Source organism: Lonchura striata, chromosome 9 (assembly GCF_050655825.1).
Source record: "Lonchura striata isolate lonStrDom1 chromosome 9, ASM5065582v1, whole genome shotgun sequence".
Classification (NCBI taxonomy): Eukaryota; Metazoa; Chordata; class Aves; order Passeriformes; family Estrildidae; genus Lonchura; species Lonchura striata.
The window spans coordinates 27,976,153-27,997,060 of NC_140711.1; the positions used below are offsets into that span (position 1 = coordinate 27,976,153).

At 42.5% G+C, this 20,908-nt stretch overlaps 1 protein-coding gene across 10 annotated transcripts in view; it reads left to right on the plus strand.

Moving 5' to 3' along the window:
• Nucleotides 1-20,143, plus strand: part of MECOM (MDS1 and EVI1 complex locus) — a 330,170-nt gene extending 310,027 nt beyond the window's left edge. For 6 of the 10 annotated variants that reach the window (XM_085588036.1, XM_085588037.1, XM_077785740.2 and 3 more), the window contains 7 exons: nt 8,238-8,404; nt 10,643-10,720; nt 12,439-12,608; nt 13,681-13,825; nt 16,519-16,755; nt 17,321-17,507; nt 18,450-20,143. In XM_085588036.1, coding sequence (XP_085444162.1) covers nt 8,238-8,404; nt 10,643-10,720; nt 12,439-12,608; nt 13,681-13,825; nt 16,519-16,755; nt 17,321-17,507; nt 18,450-18,584 — 1,119 coding nt within the window. In that variant the 3' untranslated portion in view covers nt 18,585-20,143. Of the gene's footprint in view, nt 1-1,259; nt 1,452-8,237; nt 8,405-10,642; nt 10,721-12,438; nt 12,609-13,680; nt 13,826-16,518; nt 16,756-17,320; nt 17,508-18,449 lie in introns of those variants that run through there. The other 4 variants (XM_085588044.1, XM_085588045.1, XM_085588041.1 and 1 more) reach the window with 2 other exon arrangements.
• Nucleotides 20,144-20,908: the final 765 nt, after the last annotated feature.

The following is a 20,908-nucleotide window of genomic DNA, read 5'->3' on the forward strand; positions in this document are numbered from 1 at the left end:
GGTGGGAAAGGGGCTGCTGGGGTAAAATTCACTGTTTGGAATTTGGTTGTGGTGGGCAGGAAATTAGTTGGATATTCTTTTGTGGAGTTGGATATTCTTTTCTGTATTCTTTTATGGAGTTGGATGTTTTTTTGTGTGACTTGAGTTACCTGGGGAACTGGGAGTCAGGTCGGGATAAAATGGAGACTTTGGGCATTTCCCTGTTAATGGGAATGCTGTCAGGCTTCCACCCTCTGTGTTTTGTCCCAGGATGTTGTTGAATCTCATGTTGGTGCCCGAGGAAGGTCCCAGTGCTGTCACCAAGGGTGGCAGTGTGAGGAGGAGGTGTCAGGTGCCACCTCCCCGTGGCAGAGCCAGCCCAGGTGGGCAGAGCCAGCCCAGGTGGGGCAGGAGGGAGGGCTGGCTCTGCAGAACCCCCTCCTCCACATTTCTCACTGTGCAATGGAATAAAAAGTCTGTGGCAAAGCCTGGCTTTGGTTCTGTCACTGACCTGAGTGAGAGGGATGATGTCTGTAACCTGGCGTGAGCTGGATCGGTGCAGAGGTCAGGAGTGTAACGGGCACTAAGGAACGTTGTAGAAGAAAACCAAACCACCAGCACACATCCTGTCAAAAAAGTAAATGTCATAATGCTTTCTTGCAAACTTTAATGGAACAGAAAGGAGCCTCCTGTTTGCAAAGGCAGAATCTGGCTTGGTATTTATAGAGGGCTGGGGAACGGCTTCCAGAAAAGCTGTTTTTCCTTTATAGTCCTGTTCACCCTTGTAAAAGTACAGGTGGGAAGTGCTCCACAAGTTTTCATTTTCTGCTGGCAGGATTTAAAATATTTACAAACTTATTGTTCATGTCCTAAAAGCCTGTGGTTTTGTTGTTGAATTTATTCCTGAAAATTGCCATCTCAGGGACCAAGAATTTATTATTTCTTAACTAGATAATATGACAGCAAACAGATGGATATTTCAAATAGGTTTTTGAAATAGAACTTACAGACATAACCCTGAAGTCTGTATCCTGTCCCTGGCGGGGTAAAATTCCTCCCTGTGCCCAAAGGCTATGAAAATGAGATTATTTAGTGGCATTCCACAGTAATTTGCCATTACAAAGATTGTAATTTTTAGGGAGAGAACACTCTGTCCAATAAATCATTCATAACAACATTTTAATCAGTATCTTTAAATAAAATCTTAGTAAGTACATTGATTGCAATAAGGATTCCAATGCAGGAATAATGTGTTGTTTTTGTTTCAATTTTGCTCCCAGTTCCAATTTCCTGATCAAAGAATTTGGGTAAGTTCATTGCTTATATTTTTAATTTAATCACTGTGAAATAAATTGCATAAGAAAAATATAATATGAAAGATAACTTACCTCTCAATCATGGAGCATGCCACTCTTTCCTACAGGGTCTTACAGCTGAGCAGATAAATATGCTCTTATGAAAAACTGGCTTTATTTTTATGTACCTGATCCTGCTGGTTTTGTTTGGTGAAGACAATGGGAGCTTTACCTGAGAGAGGGTTGCAGAATGCAGTCTTTTGTTTATATATGACTGAAATTGTTCCAAGCCATTTTCCTTCAGAGATTGCAGTGAAATTTTCAGGCTGAAATCTTGTTAGATAGCAATAGTTAATAAATATTTAATCTGCATTAAAATACAGAGTCTCAGAGGTTTTTATGTTTTTCTCTCACTTGACTTCGGTGGTAGTCACTTGAATAGTCACTTTAATAGGTTTGAAATTTTGAGCCTAATTGCTCATTGCAGTGCTTAAAGCAGAAGTAAAACACCTATTTATTTTCTGTGTTTAGGTCAAATTTGTCCTCTGTGTATACTTACATCATCCTCCTTACATGAACATGAATTGTGCTATGGGATAAATTTGGGCTTTCTCCTCTATTTTTATAAAACCTTGTTTTTAATACATCTGAATTGTTCATGAGAAAGGAAGAAAATAAAAAGAACCACAGCAACTGCTTTTGCAGATGCAACTCCAAAAACGCCGTGTTCTGATCTCGCGCTGCTGGCTCCTCAGCTGCAGCGCCGAACCCAAAAATGCTCGTCCCAGATTTTCCCAACCTTTGGGCTTTGGAGGAGAGAGCTGGAGCCAGGAGGCAGGGCTGGGCTCCTGACTCACTGCTGCTCCTCGCTCTCGCTGCTCCTGGACTCGTTTCACCAGGCAGAGCCAGAATTCTGCAGGGCGAGCGCTGAGATCTCCTCGTGCTCCTCTGCTGTGTGTCCCTGCACGGGGCTGCTGCAGGAGCTCTGCCCCTGGGCTCTGAGCCCTGCCCTCTGCTCCGTGCCCTCCCTGGCACACGTCCAGAGCAGTGCTGGACCTTTGCTTTGTGGGAGTTTAATCCCACTTTCTTCTGGGAAGAGCTGTGTTGTGCAGCTGCAGAGATGCTCTGGGAGCCTGGGTTGGAAAGAGCTGAGCAGGCACCAAAGGACTCCTGAGGGTACCCAGAGGTGCTGCAGGAGTTCAGCAAGCAGGAGGTGGGGTTAGATTTGTCAAAGGGAGGAGGTGGTTCCCAAATATTTTCTTTGGGAAATTCGTTGTAGGACATGAAGGGGCCATAGCACGATTTGTGACTTGGCCCAGGCACCCTTAATCCTCTGCTCTGAGAAAAGTGGCTCTGCTTCAGCAGGTTTGGGAAGTGGAAAAACCCAGTGAAGTCTGTTTCTTCTGTCTGATTTCCTCGACTTTGGCTTAGTCCTCAAATTTCCATCATTCTGCTCCTTTTGTGAGCGTACGTCTCCTGGCCATGCTCACGGTTTGAGCAGCTCCAGCAGCAATAGGTGTTTAAAACAAGCAGTGACTGAGCAGGATGCTGATTCATGGATGAAGCTCCATTTTGAGAGATTTGGTTATGTCACACAAGCCTTTCCATCTCAATCCCCAGTTGCATGTGCCACATATTTCAACATTATTTGAGATTGGTTTTTCATTCTTTGGCAGGAGCCCTGTGGTGCAAATCAATGGGCATCTCTTTTGAATGGATCAGGATTAATTTGATCTGTTTATGCCATTTTGGTCCCATCAGGAGAAGGTTGCTCTAAGGAGGTTCTGTAATTTTAGGCAGACAGCATTTGTTTAGGATGAACCATTGTAAATAATTAAAACAATTGTATAAATAAATGGAAAGGAATTTGGTGGATGCCTTAAAGATTTTGTTTTACTGGGCAGAGTTTTAGGGCATGATCCATTCTGTTAACTGAGCTTAATCCCCACCAACTGGATTCATACAAATCCAGTTATTCTGGAGCCATACTGCAGATCAGAAGGAGTTTCTTGCTACTGCTTCATAAAGTTCAGCCACATGTGATAGGTCTCTTGAACGTGAATATAACTCAGCCAAGTTCCAGGGCTGGCTGTCCGAATACATGCAGTTTCAAGACAGCACGATTCACAAATTGCAGATTTTAGAGGCAACATTATAACTTCAGCTGGGGGAGGGAGAAATCCTGAGCTTTAGCAGTTGGATTTTGCAGAGTTCCCCAAATAACAGTAGTAAAAATAGAAAGCAAACACTTGAACAGATTTTTTTTCCCATGAGGTCCGGCCATAAAATCAGTTGTTTTTGTGATAGTAGCAATGAAGCAGTCACGTTTGTCAAACAGGAGGTCAAGTAATTCATGACATTATCTGTGAGATTATTTCATATCATCAGGTTATTCTTAAAAAGCAGCAACAGCAGACCTTCACTTTATTTATGCCACTTTTTCTAGGGTTGGTTAATAAATTTTAAGACAAATGCTTAAGGCCCCTGCTGATGATATCTTGCCCGCTGAAATGTTTATAAATACTTGTTTTAGCCGATTATGGTAATGTCTGCATTTTTGAGTTGGAGCTGGGGAATTGTGACTGCACATTAGTTTGCGTCAGTCGGAGGTTAATAGCCTCTCAGGGAGGTGGGGGAAAGCTGCTTCCTTTTCCAGACATCTGGACACAGATAGAATCAACAACTCTTATATATATAAATCAAAAGTTACTGTTCTATATAAAACACTGTCATTCACCGATCGCAGATTAGGAGCGCACGTGACTTGTCCGTAAGGCAATAGCTGGATGCAAAATATGTAATAGGATCTTCTGCCTCTCCTGCCTCCTCAGAGAGCTTTCTCCATGGGCATGGCAATTCCACTGATTCAATCCTTTGGGCCAGGCAGTGCTTCCCCCACCGTGCCCCATTCGGGGATAGCCACAGCCCTTGGGTGTTGGGCTATGGTGCAGAACCCCCTGAAAGCACAGCTGGTGGCTTTAGCCACACACCCGCCTCCCTGGTGGTCCCAGGGACCATCCCTGGAGAGGGGAAGTCACCATGAGCAGCCACCCAACCCCCAGGACAGGCAACACCTCTGTCCAGGAGTTTGGTGGATTGAGTAGCATCTCCATGGCCAACACAACTCCTGTGGAGGAAGGTCTTGCTTTGCCATCGGTACTAACAGTGTTTGGAAGGAAGAGCAGCTGCTTCAGTTGTGTTTCAGCTGTGGAAGAGGGAGGTTCATTGTGGAAGAAGGAAAGTCATCTCCTGGGTTAACATTTAGTCATTAAAAAAAGAGAGGGGGGAGGGGAAGAGCAAAATAGTGATTTTTACAATCATTGAAGATTATCAGTGGGTCCACCTTGGAGTGTCACTGGGCTCTGAACTGTGGCATATGTCTGTAAATTCCATAGGAAGAAGGGTGAGCAGGCAGAGAGTTTGTGACTGCGAGTATCCAAATCCAGGACTATGAAGATTCTGCAGAAGATTCAGAGAAAGCTGAGTCACTAGGATTAAAACAGCCATAAAAGTTAATGTCAGTAAATACCCCTAAAAACATGGAGAAAGTGTGACTTTTAACTTGTGTCATTGAGGAAAAAGATCTTGAAGTTGATAGTCTTATGGAAATATCACCTGAGTGCTTAGCAGAAAGGAGTTGAAAACATCATTATGGCTTCAGGTCTTGAATACAGCTGATATTCCTCTCAAAAAGGCCGTAGCAGAATTAGAAAAGGCACAGAAATATGCAACAATGATGATCACAGGTAGGGAACAGCTTCCATTCAAAAAGAAGCTAAGCAGATTTTGATTTTTTCAGCTGGGAAAAAAATGCCTGAGGGAGCTGTGCCCCAGCTCTGTGAGCCCATGAATGGTGAGCAGAACCTGAATGAGGCATGGTTATTCATTAGTGATAACAATACCAAAAAACAAAAACAAAAACAAAAAACCACAAAAATATCAGGCAAAAGGCTAAGAAGGAACAAAAGCCAGTATCTTTTCATATGCACCTAATTAAATTGGTGAACTCTCCTTGACAGAAATAGAAATGGGTTTGGGAAGGTTTACCAGGTGAATGGAAGCAGCAGCCGATGGCTGTTCAATGTTGTAACAGAGCTGAAGCTCCAGTAAATGCTCCTGCACCTCCCTGTGCTGGTGTGTGGCAGTGGGGACATTTGTCCCTTGCCCACCCTCCTGTGTGTCCCCTGGAGCCCCTGCTTGGCACCAAGTACCACCTCCCAAAAGCTCACGTGGCAGGTTTAGCATTCCTGCTTGGTTTTGGTGTTTGAATGCGTCCTCAGTGCAAAACCCCTGGGTCTCTTACTGCTCAGCTGGTGCTTTGCAAGCAGACTGGTGAGCAGGGGCTGTCTGCCTGCACTGAAGGTGATGGACAGCATGTTTTGGATCAGGGCTGCAGGATTTCATGAGCTGTAAAATGCCCCCACAGCCCAGATTTGCATCTTGAGCACCACACACTCCAGGACTGCTTAAGAAACTGCCCCAATTTTGGTTCTTGGGACCCTAACTGCAGCAGATAGTACCAGCTATAATTGTCCTGATAGCAGTGGAGTGACAGTGCCTTGGATCAGCAAAGCTGTGGGGCCAAACACTTCCCGTTGGTGCAGTTCTTGAAAAACATAAATCATACCAGGTCACCACAGAAGTCAGGCTTTAAAAAAAACCCTAAACAGCAAAACAGCAAGCACAATAGTCATTCCAATGGTGAGAAACATATTTATAGAAAGCAAGTAATGCTTTAAAATAATTGGAAGTGCTCGTGTTTCCTCTGGATGAGGGATTTGAGATTAGGTGCTGATTTCATACCTATTTTGGGACTGATGTAATCCTGGAGGCAGTGTTGGAGGTAGAGCTGATCTGCATTGCTGTGCATGAAACAAGAGTCTCTCTCAGTTTCTACTCTGCAAAATCCTGGAAATAAGAACTAAAACAAAAATCAGCATGACTAAGGCATTTTAAATATAAAGGGGAGAATAGTTTCTTTAATATATTACTGACAGGCACCATGTGCATGAGAAATTGTGATCCAAAAATGATTTAAACCCACTAGATAATGAAATGGACTTGAATATTAAATATACATAAATAAAACATTTATTATACTTCTCAGTACCCTTATTATTCTTCACCATAAATATGTGATATCATAACCCATGCACTGTCTTGTCATTGCTAATAAGCCCTTAGGCCAAAGGGCATTTTTCATTCAAACCATTTATTTTCAGCAGTTGTAAAATAGATGAGTGAATTTTTTTGTGGGGAGCAATTAGAAGGAATTAAAGGCAGCGGAACAACTATTTTAAAAGCTTTAGAAATCAATTCCAACTAAAGGAGAATATGAAGTCATATAAAAAGAAATATATGGTAATGTTGAGGTGTATGGGTTGATAATGACATCTCAGTGCTGAGATAGAATTACCTCCTCTCGCAGCAGCATCATCATTACATATCTCATGCCTGTGATCAGTACATGTCAAAATCCTTCATATTGACAAATGTGCTGTCCACTTGCATCTGTGGAGAATGTTTTAGCAGCTGAGTGATTATGAATCAAACCCCAGAGCTTACAGCCCTTGCTGCCTCGCAATGCTTTCACATTTGTTGCCTGACAAGTAAATGTATCTTGACTTGCCTCTGAGATTTTTTATTTTTTTTCACTGTGTTTGATGAAAGACATTTGGCAAATTGGCAGTGGTACCCTGTACGTTGCAATTTGTACTCGGCATTAGGAATCTGAGCATGAAATGAGAGGGCAGGCTACAGGCTAAAGGGAAAAAAACAACCCAGCCCAAAGGCAGAGGTAACCAGCATGGAAATAGTCATGCCAGGAGACAACCGTGTAATTCTGCCAATGAAAATAAAAATAAATAAACCTGCAAAAAAACCCAGTTATTCCAATTAAAATTTCAATTTTCCAACAATCAGAGGAGCCTTTTATGGATTTTGAAGAACAGTCTGTGGAGGTGTTCCAGCTGAGAAGGGTTCAACATCTTGTCTTTCATATAATTTCCTTCTTTGTTACAAGCAAGATCTTGCACAGGGCTCATGCTGTGGATTTTGTGCTCTGCAGGTTGGCTTGGCTCTTTTTTTTTTTTTTTTTTTTTTCATTTGTTTGTGGTGTTATGGAGAGGTAGATGGTTATTCTCACCTGTCAGGAGGCTCAGCAGCAGTCTTGAACTCTTCAAATGGCAATGTTTGAGGTTTTGGAGGAGCTTTCCATGGTCAGTTCCAGGCAGCTTAAAGGCAACTGTTCTCCAGAAATTATTTAATCTCCACTCCCTGCAAATTACAGACAGCTAATCAAGAGTGGAGCCATCCCAAAGCACAAAGGAGTTACAAGCAACTAAAGGTAGAGCAAGAATATTAAGACATGGAAAAACAGCATAGACATCTAACAGACAATATGAATACAGAGCACCAAACCCACCAAAGCTTCATTTCTTCTGTCTTTATCTAAATAGAGTCTTTGGCTATGATGGGCTAAAACACTGGACTGGATGGTTGGATGTGGCTGGGGCATTGATGGAGCCTCTTTGGATCTGGATTATTGTAGACCTTTGTTGAGCTAGAATGTTCATAAGGTTTCCTCTGCAATAAGTATCTTCTGTGAGTCCTTAACAAAAAATAAAATTAGAAATTCAGTTATTATTTTTGTTCATTTGGTAATAAATATTCAATGATTTTTGTAGATGGGATGCATAGACTTGTAGGCATACTACCACAGAGCATGACTGCAAAATCTGTAATTTTATAGAAGCTGAGAGTTAAAAATAAGAAGAAATTAACACTGGCTGATAATTACCCTCACGACCTATAATTTTCAAGACTGCATCTCTACCCTGGCGTTTTTTCCCTTTCCTTCTTTCCCTTGTCAGTTGATGTTCTCTGCATCCCAGGTTCCCAGTGGGGGCCGAAACCCGAGGGGATTATTTACCGTGGTGGGCTCTGTGCTCTCTCCTGCTGCAGGTGTCAGCTATAGAGAACATGGCCGAGAAGCTGGAGAGCTTCAGCGCCCTGAAGCCGGAGGCCAGCGAGCTGATCCAGTCGGTGCCATCCATGTTCAACTTCCGCGCGCCGCCCAGCGCGCTCCCCGAGACGCTGCTGCGCAAGGGCAAGGAGCGCTACACCTGCAGGTAGCCCCGAGGCTCCCCTCTGCCATCCCACAGCTGGGCCCAGCATGGACAGCCTTTCCCTCTGGGGTTCCTGGCCTGGATCAGGAATGGTGCGGCCAGCAGGAGCAGGGAGGTCATTCTCTGCCCCTGTGCTGGGCTCTGGGCCCTCAGTTTGGGAAGGATGTTGAGATGCTTGAGCTTGTCCAGAGGAGGCAACGAGGCTGGAGCACAAGTCCTGTGAGGAACAACTGAGACAGCTGGGGGTGCTCAGCCTGGAGAAAAGGAGACTCAGGGGTGACCTTACCACTCTACAACTCCCTCAAAGGTGGCTGTGCTCAGCTGGGGTTGGGCTCTGTCTCCAGGAACCGACAGAACCAGAGGACACAGCCCCACCAAGGGAAATTTAGGTTGGATATTAGGAATAAGTTTTTTACAGAAAGAGTGATAAAGCTCTGGAATGGCTGCCCGGGGAGGTGGTGGTTAAACACACCATCCCTGGGTGTGTTTAAAACAAGCCTGGATGTGGCACTGGGTGTCAGGGTTTACTTGAGGTGTTGGGGCTGGGTTGGACTCGATGATCTTGAAGGTCTCTTCTAACCCAGGGATTCTGTGATTCTGTTTAATAAATTATTGGTGTTATGAAACAAAGAGCTCTCCCTTGATGCCTTGGAGTGGCTGCCTAGAACAGAGACTGGATAAGATTAAGAGAATAAAAGTAGGTATTTATTAAAGGCCTTCAGTTGCTACACCTTGGGCTGTCAGAAGCTTCCCAGAAGCTACACCCAAGGGGTCAAAAGTTTTTCAGACAATTATAAGTTTGGTCCATTTACATACCAGAGGTTAATCCTCCAATTACAGTTTCAGGTAATGAAGTAATTTACTCCAACTTTGCCTCTCCCAATTCACTGTTGTTTACACTTCTCCTTGAGTTTCAGGCCCAGAGATTCATCGTTTTGTCTGACCAAATGTGAAGACAGTAGTTAAAAGTCTATATGGAGTTTGAGAGTTATACACTAAAGCACTACAGGATTTGAAAAATATAAAAGCAAAATCCTAAGGCATCACCCTGTATACAGTGGTTTTGATAAATGAGGTGGAAATTGTTATATAAACAATTCTTTTTTTCCCAAATTTTCTCATCACTTTCATATATAAAAGTGTGCTTTCATAATTGATTTGTTTGATCATAAACTACAGACGTGTTTTCTCTCTGGCTTCTGGTTTTAATATCCAAAGGGATCAGTGATAAAATACATGAATTACTAGGACTTGTGTGTATGGACTTAAAAAAAAAAAACCCACAATGAAGATAGTCATTGAATGTGCACCCAAAATGAATGGGAGCTTTGTCCAGAAGAGTGGAATTAGCTGTGTGGGTATTTTGAAGGCTTATACATCACGTTGTGAAAAAATAAATGGGATGTTAAAAGTGAAGGGATGCAATCTTCAAAGTCATTGCTTGGAGCAGCCACCACCCTCATTCACTTAAGAGAGTGCTGTGTGTACTCTGCCCCCACGCAAAAATGGGCTCAATGTCCTCAACAGAATGGGCCAATTATAAACTGAATGTTAATATGCTACTTGAATGAAGGGGGAGAACTCATGATAATTTTATTTTTTTTGCCATTATTTTTCCTGTGACATATTATTGAGTTTGGAGAATGGTTTTTAAATTGCACTGCTTAGGTCTCTATATCATCTCCAGAATGTGCAGGCGTTTGACACTGGCATATCGGTTTATCTGATCTTTTTGAAAACATGTCACCTTCTTTCAAGACATGTTGTTATAGAAACATACCTTGATGGATTAGGTCTTTGAGTCTTGTCTGCTCTGATCCTATTCAATGCACGGAATGGTGTCACATTTGCTGACACGTAGAATTGGTTGAAAGATTGGAAATTTGCTTACACAGAGGCAGAAATCCAAGGCTTTAATAACAGATTCTCTTGATTCCAAATCTGAATGAGGCTGATAATCATCCAGTGGGCTTGGAACCTTGGGGTGATCTTTAAAAGAGATTTTTCCTATAACCCTTGCTTCTGCACAAGCGAAGCTGGTTGGTGCCAGCCGTTCCAGTCCCACTCCTGTGTGTTTGGATTCCTTACATTTGCTGAATGCTTCTACTGAGATGTTGTTGCACCAAAGCCATGCCAATAGGGCCATACCATGATGATTCCATTTGGGCTGTGCATCCAGTGCAGCTCAAACTGGGACAAAGCCACTGAAGGTTGTCTTGTCTTATCATTTTCTTATCACAGATACTGTGGCAAGATTTTCCCAAGATCTGCAAACCTGACCCGTCACCTGAGGACGCACACTGGAGAGCAGCCCTATAGGTACCACACCCCTCACCCTGCCTGTGCTGTGCCCAAGCTTTAGAGTCCCTTCCAATGCAGAGAAAATAAAGCCAGGGAATTCAACATCCTTGCTTGAACCAGCTCCAGCCCTTCCTCCTTAGCTTTGGACCCACAATTTGTTCTCAGAGTTTTGTGCTGATCCTCAGGGTTGGAGCTGCAGAAAAAGGGAGAGTTTTGGTCTTAGTGAAGTTATTTTGGCTGGGGCAGCTTCCCAACACGATCCCTGAGTCCTGTCTTTGCTGGCAGGGTGGCTGGCACTGCTGAACCAGTGTGATTGAAGTGCTGTTCAGTAGGGCTCATGGACATATTTTCCCTTGCAAAAATGTTTTTTACTGGAGTTCCACAGTGTTATTTGCAGCCTAAATTTGGGTGATTTGTCAGTCATCTGATTTCTGAAAGATCCTGGTTGCAAAGGCATTACTGTATTTATTTGTTTCCTGCCTAATCTGGATCCTTTCTGAGGTCTGCTTAACCAAAACCCATGTGGGTACTCTCCTGTTGATAAGAATATGTGTGTAATACTGAATCCAGGATGGTCACATGCAGAAATGTGTATAAAGCTTCACCTTATTGAAAATGAAAGGCTAATTTGAACTGGAAAGAGGCCAGTTCATGTTCCAGTAAAACAAATGCACAGATTTCTGCATTTTATGAGCTGTAAAGAGCAGAGTAAGCTCATTGTTTGTGAGGAAATAATATGTTTTTTGCATTTAGTCTCTTTGGGAAATGAGATTCACATCTAATTTTATTGAAGGAAGGTCTTGATGCATGTTATACCCGTCCACTGCATAAAAGCCACAAGCAATTAGTAGCATAATGGGTGATTTCAGCACTAAAAAAAATTTTACATCATTGACAAGTGTAAGAGAGGCACGGGAGAAGTAAAAGATTGAAAAAACTAAAGTGGTGAAGACTCTTGGCTAGTTGCCAGCCAGAGAATTTGGAATAGTTATAGTATGACTTAGTAATGGCTTAAAGAGCAATACAGTAAAGGCTTTAGGGACTCCAAATCACTACAGAGTATGAAAATTGATGCCTCTGGTACCAGAGTGATAGACTAAACTACTCACATTGGCACAGTATTAAAGGTTGGGATTGTTTATTGCTGGTTTTTGCAAGATAACCGAATTTCCTCTGGGATTAGCAATCAAGCAAGCTAATTCCTCAAGAAAAGATTTAATCACACAGTATAATTTAGAATAGGAAAAGAAATAGCCCTTTTTACCTTATTTGAGCATTAGAAGAGATCTGTTTCATGTTTTTTCCAAAAGTGTTTAATTGTATTGTATTGGCAGCACATGAAACAATAAAGTTATTGCTCTACTGTTTTCAAACTTCCCAATTTTGCATGCAACAGTTTTAAAAACATGGGACTCAATTACCATAGCTAATTTGATGCCATTAGCTCAAAAATATTATGCTCATTCCTAGAGGCAGTATTTAAAATATAAAGTCTAATGTGAATTAAAGCTGAAAACCCCATCATAGAAGTTATGTCTCCATTCTAAGAGCAGAGCTCTCTAGTTAGCCAAAATTTGTCTTTATGTCAGGGAGGATTGAGCCTCAGTAGGGAGCAAGGAACTGTGGTTGGGTGCTGAGGCTGAGCCCAGAAGGCTCTTAATGTATTTTAGGACAAATCTTACATTTCCAACAACTAACAAGCTCTTTCCTACCCACTTGTTTTGTTGTTTTTTTAGATGCAAATACTGTGACAGATCCTTTAGCATATCCTCTAACCTGCAGAGACATGTGCGTAACATCCACAATAAAGAGAAGCCATTCAAGTGTCACTTGTGTGACAGGTGTTTTGGTCAACAAACCAATCTTGACAGACATCTAAAAAAGCACGAGAACGGGAACATGTCTGGTATGTTCTGTCTTTTCCCTCCTGTCTCTTCCCTCCCCAGCCCGCCCCACATCCCATGTGCAGGGACTGCCCCTTCCCTGTCAGCCCTTCCCTGTCCACAGGCACAAGCTGCTCCAACGGGTTGGGGGGTAGCAAAATATGTGAGTGCCTAAGCTCTGCTGACATTTAAAGTGCTTTGAAAATCCCAGCATAAACTCTCCCCTTGTATAACTTAAGACCAGTGGATGATGCCTTTTCTTTTGGTTTTAATTAAGCCAACCCATAAGGTTTTGAGAGCAGACTGGGAAAATTGGTTTAATCCCATCTCTGCAATCATTTGGCTCTCAATAGGAGTCCTAGATTTAAAGTCTCAGGGGGCATTCTAAAAGATTTTCCTGGCACCTTCTGAAATATTCCCACTGTCAGGAGCTGAAAAGCGCTGGCTATTATGGAGCTAATGGTGCCTCTCAAGCCCCAAAACAAATTGGTCACTGCACAGAAGCAGCACAGGCAGTGGCAGGAGGGGATGTCATTGGGCTGGTTTGGGTGTCTGCAGGATTGAATGAAAACCCTCTCTGCAATCCTTTCAGTCTGCATTTGGCCTCAATGGAGATAACCAGTGAATGCAGAGCTGTCCCTTCCCCAGTGCTCAGGGAAAGGCATCTGACGCTGGTCTCTCACTGCTAATGAACTGCGGTGGCTTTGTCAATGGCTGCGCCATATTTTGAACAAATCTGCATAATTGATAGATAAAAATTAGGTTCCATTTGCTCATTGAAGGACAGTTATCAGTGGACAGTCTTGGAATTACAAGGAGCCAGGAGGGAGATACTGAAATAGGGACATGGCAAAAGCGATGATAAATCATGGAAATGGTTTACCCAGCATGCAACCAAGTCATTTTGGCTGGAAATCACATTTGCCAATGAATAATGGCTAATTACTGGTTTTGTGGGCAAAAGCTGATAGTTCACACTGACCAACTTTTGGCTCTCACCCGAATCAACCAGAGTTTCAATTTCATTTTGATTTAAATGATTAAATATAGAAAATGTAAAGGAGCAGCAACAGACATTGTATGTTTTGCTTTAAGGTACTGCAACATCCTCACCTCACTCAGAACTGGAAAGCACAGGGGCAATCCTAGATGACAAGGAAGACTCCTACTTCACAGAAATTAGGAATTTTATTGGAAATAGCAACCACAACAATCAATCCCCCCGAAACTCAGAGGAGAGGTGAGTTGTGTCTGATCTGCCTTCAGAAGGTGCCCACCACTCCTTTTCCAGGTCTGCAGACCTGGTTGTTCACATTTGATGATGTCTGGAGCCAGAGTTATTTTAGAATCTGGTTGCTTCTGTGGCCACCTTGGTGTCTCAGGAAGAGAAATGTGTTGATTCCCTCCCCACTGTGTACAAAGATGTTCCAAGTGGCATATGCTGGACAAGAGATTCCATCTGTGAACACATTTCTGCTTGTTTCTGGAGCTCCCAGTTTCAGGCTCCCACCATTGATTTAAATCTGCTGAAAAATTCCTTCTCTTTACATTCACAGCAGAACAGGTGAATTCTACATCCTGTGGCTAAATGCATGGAGCCTTAGGATTTAAGTGCAATTTAAACGTGTAATTAATAAAGTAGACCAGGCTAAATTCTTGGATCAAATGAAAGATCGTAGCTGAAAGTCCTTTCCTGTAAGTAACTCAATCCCAAGAAAGATGCTGAGTAGCCAAAAGCCCGTGAGGCTGCGGGTGGGCGTTGGGAGTCCACGGTGCCCCAGCATGTGAGAGAGCTTTTCTACTGAGATTTATTAAGTATATGGGTGTTCGAATTCTTCTGAACTAACAGAGAGAGACCACTTCCAAATATTTTCAGTTAATAAAAGTACAGCTAAGCAGAAAAGGCTGTGGGACGGAGCCCCAAATATTTCTTTGGGTTTGGTGTTGCATTATGCATTATTTTCCCTTTTGAGTTGGCATTACATTATTAACGTCAAAAAATTCTTACTGTTGGTGACAAACTTTGCTGTCTCCTCAATTTCTAGATGCCTTTGTGAAGGGATAAAAAGGGTGGACACAACACAATCTCCATTATAGTATTGGATTAAGTGATTACATGCATATTCAAATTTCATTGATTGGCAATGAGGGCTTGGGATTTTTTTCCTTGCACATCTGGTCTCAACATGTCTTCTGACAGGAAGTCAGCAAAGTGGAAAGGTTGCTGGGTTGTGCAGTGTTTCCTTTCTAAATTTGGCACTTCAGACTGCTCTTGACGGATATTTTATCCCTGGCAAATTGCTGCATTTGAAAGCATAATTAGAGAATCTGTTTTCTTAATCACATGGCTTTTGTTACTTTGGTTGTAGTCCATCTCCCTTTCATTTCTAGCAGCCTCAATTGAGCATAACAAGCAAGTTGGCAGCCCAAACTGAGCTCAATAATTTCTTACTTCTGCCTATTTAAATAAAAGATGATAAAGAGATATTTCTCTGATGATCTTAGAGGGAGGTGGCTGCTTCAGCTCTCCCTGTTCTGCACAACCTCAGATTTTTTTGATACTGTTTTAAAGACAGACTGTTCCCTAGAGCTTTTTTCAATGCAATACTAAATTCATGGCAGTCAGCTGGAATTTGCTCGGAAAATACATGAAACTCTAATATGTTCAGGACGTTATTGTGGCAGAGACCAGCTTTGCTCCTCAGAAAGTCAAATATTAAACACCAACAAGGCTGTGAGGGCTCATCTTATCTTGCTCCAGCATTGGGTCTATCCCATATTGTCCCGCACAGTTTGAAGCACGCGGAGTCTGGAGCAAACTGCGTGTGGACAATAAGGTTTCCATTTTTGTAACTGTATTCCTGGAAGAGTTAAGGACCTTTTGCACAATGAGAACAATAGATGAATCAAGGCCTCTGTGCTGCATGACGTGGTGGGGGCAGATGCAGTGGTAGCATGAATTTTGGGGGGGCTCCCCTGGGTGCAGCTCATTCACATCCCTGTGCCTCTGGCTGGGTGTTCGTTGAGGCCGCGGTGCCGAATTTCTTCAGTTCTCATTTGATGTGATGGACACAGTGCAGCACCAGGTGCTCTGAATCCTACAGGTTTGAGACCATTACCAAACGAGCCCCTACTTCAGCGTGGGTATTATGTCCTTGATAAAAATCCTGTAGGAAGTAGTTAAGAGAAGTCATTGTCTGAGAGCAAAGGGCAGCGTAATAACAGTTTGTAGACCAAATGGTTTTCCATGTGTGTATTGCTGTAATTACTCATTTAATAAGAATAAATGCGATTAAATTGCCATATGACCTTTCTTTTCATTGCTTTTCACCCTTCAAATAATTCAATAACCTAGTTCAGCATGGAGGTGATATTGCAGACCACTCTTCAGGTCTCTAGCTGAAGTCCTTTAGGTTCCCATGTATGAAATCCATACATTCAGTGAAGCAATATGGCTTCCAGAAGGGTGGTAGTGGGCAAAATTAATTATGCATGTAATTTTGACTGTAAAACTCTGAATGCAATATTAGATGTCATTTTTTGTTTAAAATGCCAGATCTGATTTTCAGAATTTCTTGGCCCCTACGGCTTCTGTTAAAAGTCAGTGAGTTGTTTTGCCCAGACTATGTATGATTGGAAACTCGAGCTGAAATAATGCACGAGAAAATTTGGAATGGTTATCTGAACATGCCTCTGTTAGAACAGTAGTTTTAGCAGGATAACAGGAAAATCCCATGCTGATGGTGCTGTAACATCCTGCTGATTTCTGAGTGGAATTTTCTCCAATGCTGCCTGAATGTCTGAAGCTAAGCAAGATATAAAATACAGAAATCACTTTATTCTGCTGGGACAGATGCTTTTCAGATCTGCCTCCAAGAGGAGCTTTCATATCTGATCTGTGTTTATAGCTTGCATTTGTTTTGGTACTTTCAGAATGAATGGCAGCCACTTTAAGGATGAAAAAGCCATGGTAGCCAGCCAGAACTCGGATCTGCTGGATGACGAGGAGGCAGAAGATGAAGTAATGATGGATGAAGAGGATGAAGAGAGCGAAATGGCAGGGAAAGCAGTCAAAGAGCCCGTGCCGAGTGACATGCATGAGGGCACTCCCGAGGAGGATTACGAGGAAACGAGTACTTTGGACATGAACTGCAAAGCTTCCCCTGGCAGGTTGGTTCCTTCCGAGTATTGGTGTGCCCAAGAGGTGGAATAAAAACAATAAACCATACAAGAGTGCCAGCACCAAACCGGCTGCCGTGGGAACCAGCCCGGAGCAGCCGCTTCCCATTCACAATAGCAACGTGCCTCTGTGTTTGGGTCAGCACCAGCCCTGCTCTCAGCCTCTTCATGCAGTCTGGAGCCCTTGTTAGCAAAATTGACTGTGCTTGGGGAGCTATTGTGAGGTTCTGGGTGAGACAGGAAGCAGGGTGAGACAGTTCCATGGGAGAGACGTTATCTGCTCCGTGAACCGTCCTGGATCTCTCATAATGGCCTTGTGAAAGAAAGGCTGTGGGGACACCATGAGAGAGACAAACTCTCCCTCCCCCACTCAACTGCCCTTTCTTTAGAGCAGAAAAGGGAATTCCTTTTACTTCAGGATCACCATTCCATGAGGCAGAGTGGTTTATGAACGTGAAAATGGGGGAAGTTGCTTAGATGTGTAAATCTGAGAAGATGAGGGAACACAGAGAGGATCATTTAATTGACATTTAAAACATCCATGGTGTTTTTGTAGGTATAAAGAAGAGGAGTATAGTAAGACTGGACTTTCAGCTTTGGACCACATAAGGCACTTCACAGATAGCCTCAAAATGAGGAAAATGGAAGAAAATCAATACAGTGAAGCTGAATTGGCAGCTTTCAATGCTTCCCAGCTGCCAGACGACCTCAAGCAACCGTTGTACAGGAAATCCAAATCCCAGGTAAAAGCTTAACTCAGTTAAAATATCACTGTCACCAAATACCCACAGGATTAAGCTGTTAGTGTGTGGCAGGCAGGGTTGTTCCAGCTTTGTCAGACAGGGCTGTGCTCCATGTCCACAAACCTCAGGCTCACCCAACATCCCACTGCACCCCAGAGACTTGGCAGGGTGCTCTGGTCCCTGAGAACAGAGGATTTCCATACTTTTTTCTTACTTTTTTTTACTATTTTTTGTTCTGCCTGCTGCCTCCAGAAATGCCATGGTAAGAACTAGTCCCACTCTGCTGACACTGCTGCTGCAGAGTTTAGCTGCAGCCTCACAGGGATGTGACTTGATCTTCTCTCTGGCTTGGCTTTTTGGTATTTTTTTTATAGCCTGATGGATGGTACCACCTCTCTAGGTCCTCAGCATGTTTTACAAACAGCAATAACTGAAATGGTATCCTTGTGCTATTTTTTGCCATTTTCTAAACATTAACTAATTAAAATGGGTTTTTTTAGCCCCTTTGAAAGATTCCTGTTTTAAAAACTGCAGAGTATGCATGTAGGAAAGGTCAGCAAAGGAGACTGTTACATTTGGTGAAATACAGGACGAGACAAGGGATAATGTGATTCCTCAGCCTCTTGAAAAGAGCCTCTGGTGCCAAGAATCTGAAGGCAAAGGAGACTCTGGGACCTTGTCGACTATCAAAGGTCTCTCTGAGCTTTGTGAAACCAGATGAAAGCTGAAATTATTATTACTATTAGTGAGTCAAAAGTGTCAGTGAAAGGGTTGACAGTGGTTTTACCTAAAGCATTTTGTTGGGGTGTTTTTTTGAGCTGAGCTGAGCCCAGTGGCTGTAGCCTGAGTGCTGCCCTGGCCGCGCACGGGTGGCGCGGGTCCAAGCTCAGATCCCCACCACGGGAGTGTGACCTCCTTGTCCTTCTTCTGTCCCCCATCCAGGCCTATGCCATGATGCTCTCCCTCTCCGACAAGGACTCCCTTCATTCTGCATCCCACAGTTCTCCCAACATGTGGCACAGTATGGCGAGAGCCGCCGCGGAATCCAGCGCCATCCAGTCCATCAGCCACGTATGACAGTGCGGAGTCGTTCCGAGGATGGGACCAAGTCCAAACCAGTAGCATGGCTCTTTCATATATGACTATTTAAAAGACTGCTGAGCAGAATGCCTTATAAATCTACAGGGTCACTCATTTAAAGTCCGGTGACCTTAAACGGAATAATTTTAAAGAAAAAAGAAAGAAACTATTTATTCTCAATATTTTGTTTTGCACAGCAAAGGCAGCTGCTGATTTCTGGAGGATCAATGCGACTTTAAAAAATAAAAAATAAATTGTTTCAGTGGATTATGTGAACGGGGCCGGGGAAAAGTGTCTTCCAGTTCACCCGGCTTTGAGGGGCAGGGGCAGAAGGGTTAAGACTGCATTGATACACACATGGGCACTCCTTTAAAGAAGGAACTGAATTGATTTTCTTTTTGTATAAGATAGTTTGACACAGGATTTGGAACAGTTGCTTTTATGTACAAATCTCTTCATTAAAGCTTTATGCATTTTAGCCCTTCAAAGAAAGAAAATAGTTCTATCAAATGAGCACTATCATCGTAAATGTAGAAAGAAGTAACAGGGAATATTTTGTTCTCTCCGTAATTCTTTTACCTTCTCAACTGCATTGTTTAAAAAAAAAGGAAAAATGAGGAGAAAAAAAAATGACAGAAAAAGAAAGAACTCTGAGAAACAATACATAAGTGGCTTGTGTATATTGTAAACTATGAATGTTCACTTCTCCAAGAAGCTAAATCATCCAGATAATTCCGTGAAAGCACCGCGTTCATCGACAGCACCACTAGTTCGAATCATTTTAAGAAGATTTTTAATTTTCGACAATCATGTCACTATTTTGTTGTGTTGTTTCCTTTCCCCCCTACCCTCCTAATTTCTCCTTTGTGTTGTGTGTACCGTGTATTTATTTGTTGGCAAACGATTGTTTGTTGATTACAATAGCACTGTTCCTGTAACAAACAGCACTGCTCCAGTCCCCCACTGCGTTACGATGTAAGGCACCCATGTACTTCCAAAAAAGTGAGGTGAACTGATCTGTGTATATGGGAGTGCAAAACAGTGTTTGAAATTTTCTTACATTCCTCTTCTATTTTTTTTTTGCCTTTTAATGAACTAAATAACTAATAGATGCGACTTAGTTTTGTTCTTTTTTTTTTTTTTGTAATACGGTAAATTGATTCAATTGTATAAACAGTTATAATTTCTTCATGAAAGCATGATTCTTCTGATTAAAAAAACTGTACCCAATATTTTATGCTGGTTGTCTGCGAGCTTGTGTGATGTTATGTTCATGTTAATCCTATTTGTAATATGAAGTGTTCCAAATTTATGTTTTAAAGAAAATAAATAAATAACGGAAGGTATTCAGTTATTTTTGGGGTTTTTTTTGGCCTTTAGTGAGGGACCAGATTTATTTTTCCTTTTGTTTATAATCTCATTTTGAAATAATCGGCAAGTTGAGGTACTATCTTTAAATGCTTTGTACAATGTAACTGTTACGCATTTCAGTACATTACTATGGGAGGATCAACTTAAAAAAAAATAATAAAGGACTACAAAACTGAAGGGATCTATTTCCTTTTTGTCTTGGTTTTGTCTGAGTTGGGGCAAAAAAAAGGAGCATTTCCTCTGCAGCAAAGATGGATCTGTGGGGTCATGAGGGAAACCCGAGGATGGGGCACTGGGGGGTGTCTTGGACTTGGCCATGAAATGTGGGACACGAGCCAGAGCCTCTCAATAGACTGACTGTTGGAGGGGTTTAGCTAAGTCCTTTAAGCTTCAAAACACTACCTTGGAAAAAAGGGATATTTGGGTCATTTCACAAAAGAGGTTGGTGCAGTGTCACCTTCAAAGGTGCTTGTGGAGCCCTGAGTTTGAGGTTTGCCTTGCCTGCTGCTTGTGAGGACAGTGTGGGGCAGCAGTGGAATATTCACTCGCCAGAAGTATTCATAGCGAAATATTGACTCACCAGAGTGATCAAAATCCATGGTTGAGATGCTAAATGAACCTCCAACTGCATAAAATGAGCCTTCTAGAGTCTAAATGGGGAGAAAAAAGACAGCATTTTAATTTGTGTTGCCTTTGAAATCAGATCCACATCCCTGCTTCTGGGCAACCTGTGGAGGAGGGATGTCAGGAAAAGCCAGCATTTTCCCAGGGAATGCCCATCTTGCTGATCTTCTCATCAGCAGAGATGGAAGGGCTGAGATGCTCCTCTCTCTGCCCAAAGACCTTTCATAGCTCATAAAATATTTAAGTTATAATTCAGAATAACCTGTAAGTGTCATTCTTGTCTTCAGCCCATGTATGGGCTTGTTTGGTTTGCTCCCTCAGCACAA